General features: G+C 39.7%; 1 protein-coding gene across 2 annotated transcripts in view; it reads right to left on the bottom strand.

The window, feature by feature from the left end:
- USF3 (upstream transcription factor family member 3) overlaps positions 1-13,456 on the bottom strand; it is a 58,239-nt gene that overhangs the window by 30,002 nt on the left and 14,781 nt on the right. The window contains exons 2-3 of one of the 2 annotated variants that reach the window (XM_059687818.1): positions 3,629-3,744; positions 2,116-2,180 (exon numbers count right to left, since the gene is read on the bottom strand). In XM_059687818.1, the coding sequence (XP_059543801.1) occupies positions 2,116-2,162 (47 nt within the window). In that variant the 5' untranslated portion in view covers positions 2,163-2,180; positions 3,629-3,744. The remainder of the gene's footprint in view (positions 1-2,115; positions 2,181-3,628; positions 3,745-13,456) is intronic. The other variant, XM_059687819.1, reaches the window with a different exon arrangement.

Below are 13,456 nucleotides of genomic sequence, written 5' to 3'. Positions count from 1 at the left end.
ATATCATATGAAAGACACATCTTGAAAATGCCTAAAGAAAGTTGTCATTTTTTCATGGTGAAGGGACTGGAGTCCATGTTGATGAAAACACCTTGGTGGCTGTGGCGACTGGCAGTGGCTGCAGCAGCGGGGTGATGGGGCTGGTGCCTTCCCCTGATCAGCCCGGATGCCTCCCACAAAAGGAGGCCAGACTGTGGCTTAGGCCCGCTCCCCAAGGGGAGCAGGGAGCGGGCCTAAGCAGTCAGTAGGACATCCCCTGAGGGCTCCCAGTATGTGAGAGGGGGCAGGCTGGGCTGAGGGACCCCCCCCCCAAGTGCACGAACTTCGTGCACTGGGCCCCTAGTATCAATATAAATTTAGAATCCACAAGTTCTGAAAGTAATTACAATTCTCTATTCTTACACACCCACAAGCCATTGGTCAGGAAGCAAATCAACAAAAACTATCTGAAAAATGTAATTAAGGAACTAGTCAACACTCAATGTGCCAAGTAGGTGACTTCTTTTTTTAGAGAGAGAGTAGGAGGGAGGGAAGGGGAGAGAAAGAGAGAAACATTGATGGGTTGCCTCCCGCACCCACCCGACTGGGGGTGGGGATGGAACCTGCAACCCAGGTATGTGCCTTTAACACACTGTTTGCGGGTAGTTTTTATCGCGCACTAACAGGTGGCGCAGGCCATTTTTGCTAATTTTTTGCGCAAATGGCAACGTTCAGTAAAATTACAATAACTTTAGTTTACGTATTTATACGTTACCCGCATTCTACCGCTAGTCTATAAAAAACGTATTAATACGTGTCCCGCACTCTACTACTACAGTCAACGTAAAATGTATAAATACGTTTCCCGCATACAATGTGTTAACCAGGAATTGAACCTGAGACCCTTCGGTGCGCAGGCCGACACTATCCACTGAGGACACCAGCCAGGGCACAAGTAGGTGACTTCTGATGTTTGTCTGGCACCCGGGCTGAGGTGGAGGTGAGTGTGTAAAGAAGATAAGCAACAGCAGGGAGGAACCTGGAAATCCCCAGGAAGGGAACTATGGCAGCCACCAGCACTGACAAGTGGCATTTCAGCCATCTTTTGCAATTATGTACCCTAAGTTATCCAAACCCTTAAATTTTATTAAAAGCTAATCTATTAAAAAGATTGATTTTTCCCTTTCAGGTACCATTATTCAACACATTAACATTTTCTAACAGCTATTGGGTAAAAAAAGAGAATAGTGATTTTAATATTATTGGAAGCAGCCTGGCCAGTGGAGTTCAATAGTTGAGCATCAGCCTATGAACCAGGAGGTCATGGTTTGATTCCCAATCAGAACACATGCTCGGGTTGAAGGCTTGATCCCCAGGGGACCGGGGCCGGGGGTGGGCGATGGGGGGGGGGGGGGGTAAGGTCCAAGGGGGTACATGCAGGAGGTAGCTGATCAATGATTCTCTCATCATTGATGTTTCTATCTCTCTCTCCCTCTCCCTTACTCTCTGAAATCAATAAAAATATTTTTTAAAAATTAATGGTAATATTGGCCATGTAATTCTAAGGAGAAATACTGGCCAAAATGGTAGAAATCCAGAAGGGGGTAAAATCCATTTCTGGCATGGTTACAATGATAGGGACCTACAAGGCATGGAAAGACACACCAGAAAGTTTAAAATCATTCTAGTATCTCAGAAATATTAATAGCAATTTGGTTCAAATACCAAATGCTAAAAAAATAAAAGAACCAAAAATAATATTGTACTAATATGCATATTGACATAATGGTTTCTAATATCACAAAATGTCTATTCAAACTGACTTTAGCCTGCGTGAGCTTAGGATCTACAAAGACTAATCCTGTTTCGAGTAAAAACTTTCAAAAGAAACTAAACATTTAGAATAGATTTGGTATTACACTTGTTACACTGCTGGCAGAATAAGAACAGGTAAATATAAAGTATGTACCACTTTCTATAAAGCGATTTCTATCTATCCACACATATTTTGAAAGAGCAATGACTTTCTAGGCAGCCAAATGAAAGTTCCCTGAGGATTACCTATTTAATAAAGTAGGGACTAATTCTGCTTCTTATCTTCTAAAACTATATTATTTTTGAACTGCGGCTACATACCTGTGCTGCTTTTTTGTAGGAGTCTCATTTTCTGTCATTTCTGGCATGGTTACAATGATAGGGACCTACAAGGCATGGAAAGACACACCAGAAAGTTTAAAATCATTCTAGTATCTCAGAAATATTAATAGCAATTTGGTTCAAATACTAAATGCTAAAAAAATAAAAGTGATATCATGAAAAAAGCTCTGGGGATAGAAAAATGCGTAAGAAAAAAGGACAAAAACATTATATCTAGCAGATGGAGAACAAGACGCATGTCAAATGTGAGGTGTAGCCGAACCGGTTTGGCTCAGTGGATAGAGCGTCGGCCTGCGGACTGAAAGGTCCCAGGTTCGATTCCGGTCGAGGGCATGTACCCTGGTTGCGGGCACATCCCCAGTAGGAGATGTGCAGGAAGCAGCTGATAGATGTTTCTCTCTCATCAATGTTTCTAACTCTCTGCCTCTCTCCCTTCCTCTCTATAAAAAATCAATAAAATATATTTTTAAAAAAATGTGAGGTGTAGCCAAAAAGCAGAAAGACTACATGGGCTTGGAAATCAGGGGAAGTTAATCAAGGGTATGGATTTGGGCAAGACCTAGAAAGACAGGTAAAACATACTTGAGTTGGGAGAGTATGTTCTTTGTTCATGATACTGTTTGTTTGTGATACAAAATTTAAACTAGCAACACAGAACAAACAAAAGTGACAAGCAGACAAACATGTAATATTCTATACATGGAAGCATTCATTCATTCATTCACTCATTTGCTAGGCCTCTTTCCTTTCAAACTGAAAAAAGTCTTAAGTTACCATTTTGAGAGTCATTAAACTCTGAATAGGAAAATTCTATTTATATTTAAAGTATCATAATAGTAAAGAAAACTAAAATGCTTTTAAATCTCAGGGATTGACAATCTTTCAAAAGAGGTTTGTCAAGTTGGGCAACCTATTCTGGTGCACTGGAGGATGTGCAGGTGTGGTTCCCCATTTTTCTCCATCAGAGGAAGGAAGAAGGCAGCAAGTATGGAATCAGAAGCCAGCACAACTGTAAAACCTGATTCTGCCATTTCCTAGCTGTGAGGTCCTGGGCAAGTTGTATTATCTCTTGGAACCTCACATGTCTCATCTACAAAATGGATCATAATCACATATCTAGATTATTGAGGTATTTCAAGAAAGGAAGGAAAGAATGCAAGGAGAGCACAATAGCAAGGAGCCTAGCAGTAAGAAGTTAATAAATGCTAGCTATCAATATTAATGAGGTATTTTAGGTTAAGGCTTTAACCTGGGAAGGAAGTGAAGGGTCCTGGGAAATAGTAGAAGTGAATGCAGAGGTGATGACAGGAAGTGCTGGCAGAAGCAGCCTAAGGAGAAATGTGTGCTTAAGACCCATTTTCAGCAGCTTATTCTACCTTCTCCTTAACACTTGTGAAGTTACATATCTGCCTAGAAGCAACACACTCACATTAGATGACCATATAACGATAATGTGAGGCATGTGAGTAAATAAATCCATCACTTTTCTTACCCAAGGGCTTGCAGAATTTCTTCACTTTTGATTCCTGGCTTCCAACGCCTCCTGTTTATGATCCAAATCTATCATCTTCTGCCAGAAGATGGTCTATAAGTTATGTTTTCTTCTTACTACGCAGAGAAAAATCAATACATGTTTATAGCAGCATGTAAAACAAGAACTGGTGATCTATGGCATGCAGGTAGATTTTCACTTGCAAGGCAATAAATGTAATTGCTTTCAAAAGTCACTTTCCTAAGGCTTACCCATGCTCCACCCCACAAAGATGATAGTACTGCAGCTATGGGATGGTTGGTCCCCAGGTGACTTTCTCCTTTCTCTTAGGCATGCTCACTATCCTACAGGTTCTCACTGTCCTCCATCTATCTCTTACACTAAGACCTATCCTTAATTCTAAAATTATCTTTCCTTTAATTTCCTACTCCCCGGCTTCGCTTCTCTCCTGTCAGAGTGACTGAAAACTTACTCAAGGACCTTTCACTAAGGCTACACTAGGAAGACAGCACTCAGACCTGTGCACTGTATGAGTTCTGTAAACCAAAATTAATTTTAGGCTATAATAAAGAATTGAGCAAAAAGATCTGTAGCCCAGGTGACAGATTCAGATAGCACCCTATATTGTGTTCCACCAAGATAAAGGAGAGGTAGGGGGTGGAGGAGGGGGGGAGGTTAAATATGGTTTTATTGATTTTAGAGAGAGAGGACAAGAGAGGGAGAGATAGAAACATTGATGAGAGAGAAACTGATTGGCTGCCTCCTGCACACCCACTACTAGGGATCAAGCCTGCAACCCCGGCATGTGTCCTGACCAGGAATCAAACCGGAAACCTCTTGGTGCATAGGATGCAGCTCAATCAACTGAGCAACACCAGCTGGGTGAGGCAGGGGTTTTCTTATAGCAGTAGTTCCTATCCAGGGTCCCAATTAGGTCCATTTATGTAAATGAAGTATCAAAATTGTGCAGTTCTGATTGGACAGGGCAGGTCTCAATCCATTGGTAGAAAGAGGAAACCAGGGTAGAAAGAGAAAGCAGAGAGTTCAGTCTGAGGTTCTTTCCAATATACAGAGTACACGAGGAACCCCTGTGAGCAAACAGCTGCTAGACTCTTATTGTTCATAAAATCTGGGCCCTCAGATAGACCAGGGGGAGTCCATCTCAGCAGATAAAGCCCTTCTTGAGGTTCACATCAAATAATATTTCCTCTTAGGAAACAAAGCTCTAAAAACAGATTTGGGGGCTTCATTCCAGACAAATGAGAGCTCAGGAATCTGTTTTTTCAACAAGGTCTCTAGAGGAGATTTTTCTTTTTCTTTTCCTTTCCTCTTCTCCCCACCCCCTCCTTCACATCCTCCTTCTTCTTCATTTTTTTATTTTGAACAAAAATGTTTGAGAAACCTAGGTCCACTTTAGGGCAGTGCTTCCTAGCCATTCCTGTTAAGAATTATCAGAAGGTAATAGTTAAAAATACAAATAAATTCTCAGCCCATCCTAGACCCACTGAACCAGTCTGTAAACAAGGAATTCCAATTTCTAAGAGAGGGAGGGATCTGAAATTTAGTAAGTTCCCCAAATGACTCTTATCAGGAAAATTTGGAAACAGGCAAATATCTTTACTTGGTGAAATTTCAGGCATCTGACTAATATCCTATTGTAAGAGATATTATTTGGGATGTGGCCTGACAGTTGACCACATAATTTTATCTATAAACCAGTAAGGTCAGATTTGCCTCATACTCATGAGTCAACATTTGGTCATTAGTATTAAGTTCCAACTGTTCTCCTATAGCACTTTTGAAAGTTTTCAGGTTCACACTACAATTAAGAAACGTGAAGTATAAGTTCTAATTTTCTAAACACCTAGGATCTTAAAGTAAATGACACTAGAGGCCTATCACATAAGTAAACGCATTCATTGCACTGTGGTGAAAGCCAGCAGTTCAGCTGAAAAATTAAAAACCAGATTACTACACATCGCTATAAATACCCATCTCAAACCACATTTTAATCAATTCAATTACATCTAATTCAATGCAAAGTTATTTCCATGTGCAAATCCTCCTGATATTAACATTGCATTCCTGACATTAAAAATAACATTTATTGGAATAAGGAAGTATATAATATTGTCACAAAACCTTTTCCACTTATTAATCCTCTTAAGGAAGTGACACTTCTCATACAATATTTATATAACTATATACAAATGTACCCTGTAAAATATTTAATGTGCTGACAAAAAAGGGACTCTGTAATCAATCTAAGGGAAAGTCACAGAGTGATCTCATTACAAATTCCTAACTGGGCAAGACATGTGGGTATCATGCCCCAGGCCTATGAAAGGTTTACCTATGCCTTAAACAAGCACTAAACATTGTTCTTGTGAATTTAGGTTAACACACCTTGGAAATGCCAGAGTAATCCTCTTTTCCAGACCCCTGGGAAGAGCAACCACCCTGAAGGGAGCAATAATCTTGTTAACTATATAGTAGTCCAATCAGATATTTTCCTGCCTTTCTTTCTCCCACCATCATGTGATCTTCGGATGTTCCCTCCTTAATTCCAAATGTATAAAAGAAACTGCAAAACTGTCATTCTCTACAGCATTGGAGATCTTGCTTTCTGGGTTGTCCTCAGTTTGGCTCAAATAACCTCATAAAAATTCTCTGCTGGTTTGGACATTCTTACATTGACAGTGCCATGAATTTTTAAAGAAAAACATCAAAATGTTAAATTAGTAATCTATGAATTACTTTTCACAGTAAGAAAGGATTATTTCTTGAAAATTAGTCAAACCCAATGGTTCTCAAAGTGTGGTCTTCAGATCACCTGCGTTAAAATCACTTTTATCTTATTTTATTTATTTTATTTTAGAGAGAGAGAAAAGGAGAAATAGTGATTTTGTTGTTCCGCTCATTTATGCATTCAATGATTGTTTCTTGTATTATGTACCCACAACCTTGGCATATCGGGGTATGCTCTAACCAACTGAGTTACCCCGCCAGGGCCTAAAATCACATCTTTAAAAAATTTTTTCCTCTTGAGGTAAAGTTTACACATAATAAAATGTATAAATCTAAAGTGTAACATTCAATGAGTTTTGACAAATGCACTAATCCAACCCCTATCAAGGTATATCACCCAAGAAAAGTTCTCTCATCACTTTTCCCAATCCTTTCCTTCCCCTCCTGCCACAGAGGCAACCAGTGCTCTCTCTCTCTCTCAGAACTTCATAATGTATTAATCGAAAATTCTATTTTGTCAAGCTCTCACCATAACATTTTTAAAATTCATTCAGTACTTTGTAACTTTTTATGGCTGGAGAAATAAGTAACATTGTATGAAACTGTTTTATTCATTTTTCTGTTGATGAACACGTGGACTGTTCCATGTTTTGCTATTATGAATGAAGCTGCTATCTATGAACATTCTTGTATAACTCTTCTTGTATAAGTCTTTTTGTGCATATAGTCTTTCATTTCTCTTGGGTATATGATAAGCAATTCTACTTCCAGATAGTTACCCAAGAGAAATGAAAGACTGTCTCCACAAAAAGACTCATATAAGAACATTTAATACACCTTCCCCAGAGTGATAGGACCATTCTGCAGTCCCACCCACAATGTAGAAGGCTTCTGTTTGCTCCATAGCCTCATTGATACTGGGTTTTGTCAGCCATTAATTTTAGCCATTCTGGTGGGTATACAGTGTATAGTTTAATTTTCATTTCTTGATTACTACTACTACTTTTATGTGCATTTTAAGTGAATTTGTAGATCTTTTGTCTGCTCATAACTTTTGTCATATTTTTAATTAAATTGTTTATCTTTTTATTGTTTATTTCTAGAAAATCTTTATTCTGAGTTATTTTTATCTTCTGGATACCTACCTGTCCTTCGTCTGAAATAGATTTCGCAAATACTTTCTCCCATTATGTGGCCAGTCTATGCATCTTCTTTTTTTAAAAATATGTTTTTATTGATTTTAGAGAGGAAGGGGGAGAGAAAAAGAGAGAGAAACATTAATGTGAGAGGGAAACATCAATCAGTTGCCTCCCACACCCACCTTGACCAGGGATCAAACCCGAAAACTGGGTATGTGCCCTGACAGGGAATCAAACCAGTGACCTTTCAGTGCATGGGACAATGCTCAACCAACTAAGCCACACCAGCCAGTGCTGCCTATGCATTTTCTTAATTGTGTCTTTTGGTGAGCAAAAGTTCTTAATAAAGTATAACATCAATGTGTGTTTTTTATGATTATTCCTTTTGGTGTCCTATCCAAAACACCTTTACCCATCCCCAAGATATTCTCCTATGACTGCTTCTAGAAAGTTTAAAATTAGTAATTGTCATATTTATGCCCTAACCGGTTTGGCTCAGTGTAGCCTCGGCCTGTGGACTGAAAGGTCCCAGGTTCGATTCCGGTCAAGGGCACGTACCTTGGTTGCGGGCACATCTCCAGTAGGAGGTGTGCAGGAGGCAGCTGATCGATGTTTCTCTCTCATCAATGTTTCTAACTCTTTATCCCTCTCCCTTCCTCTCTGTAAAAACAAAACAAAACAAAAACAATAAAATATTTTTTAAAAAATAACTGTCATATTTAGGTCAATAATCCATATTACTTATGGCATGAGGTAAGAATCAGAACTTTTTTTAATATGGATATTTAGCTGTTCCAACACCATTTGTTGAAAAGATTTCCTTTGTTTAATAGCATCTTTGTTAAAAATCAAACGGCCATATAAGTGTGGTCCATTTCTAGGCTAACCATTCTGTTGCTCTCTCTTCTGATCTATCCTTATTCTATTACCACACAGTGCTGCTTAAGTATATGTTTAAAATATAGATTCCTACACCTCACCACAGACCTACTGAATCAGATTTATGGGAGGGAGAGGTCCAGGAATACGCAGTTCTAACAAGCTTCCTAGTTGATTCATATGCACCTTAAAGTTAGAAAAGTATTATTACGTTAATACTCCTTCTAAAACACAAATCGCCCTAGCTGGTTTTGCTCAGTGGATAGAGTATCGGCCTGCGGACTGAAAGGTCCTGGGTTCGATTCCAGTCAAGGGCACATGCCTGAGTTGCAGGCTTGGTCCCCAGTAGGGGGCATGCAGGAGGCAGCCGATCGATGATTCTCATCATTGATGTTTCTATCTCTCTCTCCCTCTCCCTTCCTCTCTGAAATCAATAAAAATATATTTCAAAATAAATAAATAAATAAAACTGATACAAATCAATGAGCTCACAAAACTAAGGTCCACATGGAAAGAGCAGTGAACTTAGAATTAGGAAACCTGAGCTTTATTTCTAGCTTTGCTAGAAATAGAACTAGAGTCAATCATTCAGGTATGGATTGAGTACCCATACTGCCCAGGAATGGCAGCTATAAAGATGAATAAGGCAGGTCTGCCCTCAAGAAGAACGCAGCCTGGATCAAAGCTATCCAAAAGAACTTAGAGCAATGGAAATATTCTGTATCTGTGCTACCCATGTGATCGCCACTAGTCCTAGGTGGCTACTAAGTGTTTCAAATGTGGCTAGTGAGGCCATGGAATTAAGTTTATAATTTTATATAATTTTAAGTAATTTAAATAAAATTACTGCATGTGGCTAATGGCTGCTATATTGAAGAACACAGGGAATGGGGAAAAATAAGTAAAATGACGAATAAAAAAATTAGTTCATGAATGTCAGCTTCCTGGTTTAGTTATTGTACTACAGCTATATAAGACATCACCAGTGGGGAAGGCTGGGTGACGTGTACATGGACTCTTTATACTATGTTTATAACTTTCTTTGAGTCTATCATTATTTTGAAATAAAGTTTTTAAAAGTGAATTTAAAAACTGGTTAAGTGCTACATCAAACATTTATTAATAAAATGCTGTAAGAACAAAACATCATGCATGTTTCTTGTGAAGCCAAAACGCTACTAGGTCTTGGAGAACGGGTAGGATTTTGCCAGGCACAGATGCAGAGTTAAAAGGATTATGAGGTAACATAAAAAAGCCGTATGAGTCTGAGGGCTGCACCAGGAATATCCAAAATATTACAGGGAGAGAAAGAGGCAGGAGGTGAAGGCAGAAAGAGATCTTGGACCAGACTGTCAAGGAATTTTCTTTGCCTAATGAATGTGCTTAGATTTTATCTTCAATAGCAACCCAGAGACTAGCACTGGTCTGTAACAAAGTCCCTCCAGTCTATAGTAAAATGAGAAAAAAAGGACAATAAAGTAGATATTTTTTTCCTTCTTTATTGACAATAAGTCACTAACTTAGGTTCACTGCTCAATAAATTTTTATATATGAATACACTCTCATAACCACCTCTCAGATCAAGATATGGAACATTACCAGCTTCTCAAAGGCTCTCTTGAGGTCCCTGACACTTAAGCCCTTGAAGTTTTTTGAAAAATGTATATTCAAAGAATATATATATTTCCAAAGAAGACATACAAATGACCAGCAGGTATATAGAGATGCTCAACATCATTAATCATCAAGGAAATGAGACAACAATGAGATCTGACCTCACATCTGTTAGAATGAATATTATCAAAAAGTCAAAGTGTTAGCGAGAATGTGGCAAAAAGAGAACACATTGGTGGGAATGTAAATTGATACAGCCATTATGGAAAACAGTGTGGAGGTTCCTAAAAAGTTAAAATTAGAACTACCATATATGATCCAGCAATCACATTTGTGGGTATACTGGTATATCTAAAGGAAATAAAATCACTATCTCAAAGAGATCTCTGTTCTCCCACTCACTGCAGCAGTATTCATAGTAGCCAAGATATAGAAACAATCTAAGTGAATTGACAGATGTATGGGTAAAAAATATAGTCTATAAAAATTGGATTAAAATTATGAAATATTATTAAGCCTTTTAAAAGAAAGAAAATCTTAACATTTGTGACAACATGAATCAGCCTGAAGGACATTATGCTAAGTGAAAAAAGTCAGAATGCAGAAAGACAAATACTTCATGATCTCACTAACACTGTATGTGGGATATGAAAAAGTCAAATTCATAGGAATAGAGGTTGGAATGGTGGTTACCAGTGGGTAGGGAGTAGGGGAAGTGGAGCAAGGTTGGTCAAAGATACAAACATTCAGTTATAAGATAAATAAATTCTGGAAACTTAATGTAAAGCATGGTGACTATATTTAACTAGAGGCCTGGAGCACGAAAATCGTGCATGGGTAAGGTGCTTAGGCCTGCCTTGTGATCAGGGCCATCTTCCCCGGCTGCCCGCAGCCAGCCCGCCCCCTGCTGCCACCCACCCCTGGCTCCCCAAGCGCCATCGGATGATTGGTGCCTGATGGCCAGGGAAAAGGACCAAGAGGTCAGCTGTTTCCACCTGCTTGCCGGCCCCGCCCCCGCCACGGGTTGCACTCTATGTGTGGGGCAACCGGCGGGGCGGGGCCTTGGCCTGGTGCTGCCCGCGTCCCCCACCACCCAACCCCAGTTCCCCGTTTGCCATAGGCGATCGGAGCCTGCCAGCTGGGGAAAGGGACCGAAAGGTTGTCAGTGCACCTCATAGTGACTGGTCCAGTGGTCACTCTGGTCGTTCCACCATTAGGGTCAATTTGCATTTTACCCTTTTATTATATAGGATAATATGTTTGTAACAACAATAATCATAATAGTCAAAGAGTTTAAACAAGCCATGTTTCCATCAAATGATGAATGAGAAATAAAATGTGGTATATCCACACAATCGAATATTATTTGGCAATAAAAAGACATGAAGTACAGATACGTGCCAGAGCATGGGTAATCCTTGAAAACACTATGTTAGAAAAAGAAGCCTGACACAAAAGGTCACATATTGTATTATTCCATTTATATGAAATGTCCAGAAGAGGCTAACCCATACAGACAGAAATTAGATTAGTAGTTACCTAGAATTGAAGAGGATGGGGAATGACTGCTAAGGGAGGGAAAGATGGTGTGTAGTTCTTTTAGGATGATGAAATGTTCTACGATTAGATTATGATGATAATCGCACAACTCCCTAATTATACTAAAAAACACTGATTTACATTTTAAATAGGTAAACTTTATGGTATGTGAATTATAGCTCAGACAGGCTATTAAAAACAAAACAAAAAAACCTTTGATAGAAGTCTCATTGGGTAATTTGAAATTCTCTACCCAGTCCTCTTTTTCATCAGTTTATACATTGGCTTTCTTTCAGCAAACAATATAAAAATAAAAATTTTATTTAGTTACCAACTATCCCCAATTTCCCTAAAACAGGAAAAATGTGAAGTCACCAAAATTAAGTACTGACATTTATTTAGGAGAAAACCCAGTCTAACTGCTCAATGGCAAACTGTGTTTTCTTCTCATTAGGAAGCATATTAGTGGTGAAGGTTAATTTAAATAGTGTCTTAAGATACAATGAAAAACCAAATTCTTATCATAAAATTTTCAAGTTATAATTCAAGTATCTTAATTGAAAATATTTTATGGCATACTGCTCAAACATTATTTGTCCATGGTTTGAGGAACCTTTATATTTAATTGTTTGCTGCTGTTTAAGGCATTCCTGTGTATTTTACAATTATTTAAAACTAGAGGCCCGGTGCACAAAAATCGTGCACTCGGGATTGGGGGCCCTCAGCCCAGCCTGCGCCCTCTTGCAGACCGGGAGCCCCGGGACCGATAGCCCTGCAGAAGGAGGCCCCACCCACCCACCGCAGTGCTGCCGACTAGATAGCCTGGGCCTCCTTCTTTAGGGCGATCAATAGCAGAGCTCCCTGATCGTTTGCCCCCCCCCCCCCCCCCCGCCTCCCACTGCATGGCAATCATGGGGCAATGGTAGGACCTCCCTGACCAATCACATCGCACCCACCTTGGCTGGCCTGGTGCCAGTGCGTGAGATAGCGTGGTCGTCTGGAAGGTTGTTCTGCTGTTTGGCCATTCGGTCGATTTGCATATTACACTTTTAGTATTATAGGTGTTTTATGGGAAACACCAATCAGAAAGGATATATGCACCCCTATGTTCATAGCAGCACAATTTACAATAGCTAAGATTTGAAAACAGCCTATGTGCCCATCAGCAGATGAGTGGATTAAAAAACGGTGGTACAGCCAAAACCGGTTTGGCTCAGTGGATAGAGCGTCGGCCTGCGGACTGAAAGGTCCCAGGTTCAATTCCGGTCAAGGGCATGTACCTGGGTTGCGGGCACTTCCTCAGTAGGAGATGTGCAGGAGGCAGCTGATTGATGTTTCTCTCTCATCGATGTTTCTAACTCTCTATCTCTCTCCCTTCCTCTCTGTAAAAAATCAATAAAATATATTTAAAAAAAAAAAAAACGGTGGTACATCTACACAATGGAATACTACGCTGCTTTAAAAAAAGAAGGGATTCTTACCATTTGCAACAACATGGATGGACCTGGAAAGCATTATGCTAAGTGAAATAAGCCAGTCAGTGAAAGATAAATATCACATGATCTCACTCATTTGTGGAATATAATGAACAACATAAACTGATGAACAAAAACAGATCTAGAGCCGAAACCGGTTTGGCTCAGTGGATAGAGTGTCGGCTTGCGGACTCAAGGGTCCCAGGTTCGATTCCGGTCAAGGGCATGTACCTGGGTTGCAGGCACATCCCCAGTGGGGGGTGTGCAGGAGGCAGCTGATCGATGTTTCTCTCTCATCGATGTTTCTAGCTCTCTATCTCTCTCCCTTCCTCTCTGTAAAAAATCAATAAACTATATTTAAAAAAAACAGATCTAGAGACAGAGAAGCATCAATCAGACCATCAAGCTTCAGAGGGAAGGTAGGGGAGGATGAG

This window comes from Myotis daubentonii, chromosome 3 (genome assembly GCF_963259705.1).
Source record: "Myotis daubentonii chromosome 3, mMyoDau2.1, whole genome shotgun sequence".
Lineage (NCBI taxonomy): Eukaryota > Metazoa > Chordata > Mammalia > Chiroptera > Vespertilionidae > Myotis > Myotis daubentonii.
The sequence above is the reverse complement of the archived record's forward strand: the minus strand, read 5'-3'. Positions and strand labels throughout refer to the sequence as shown.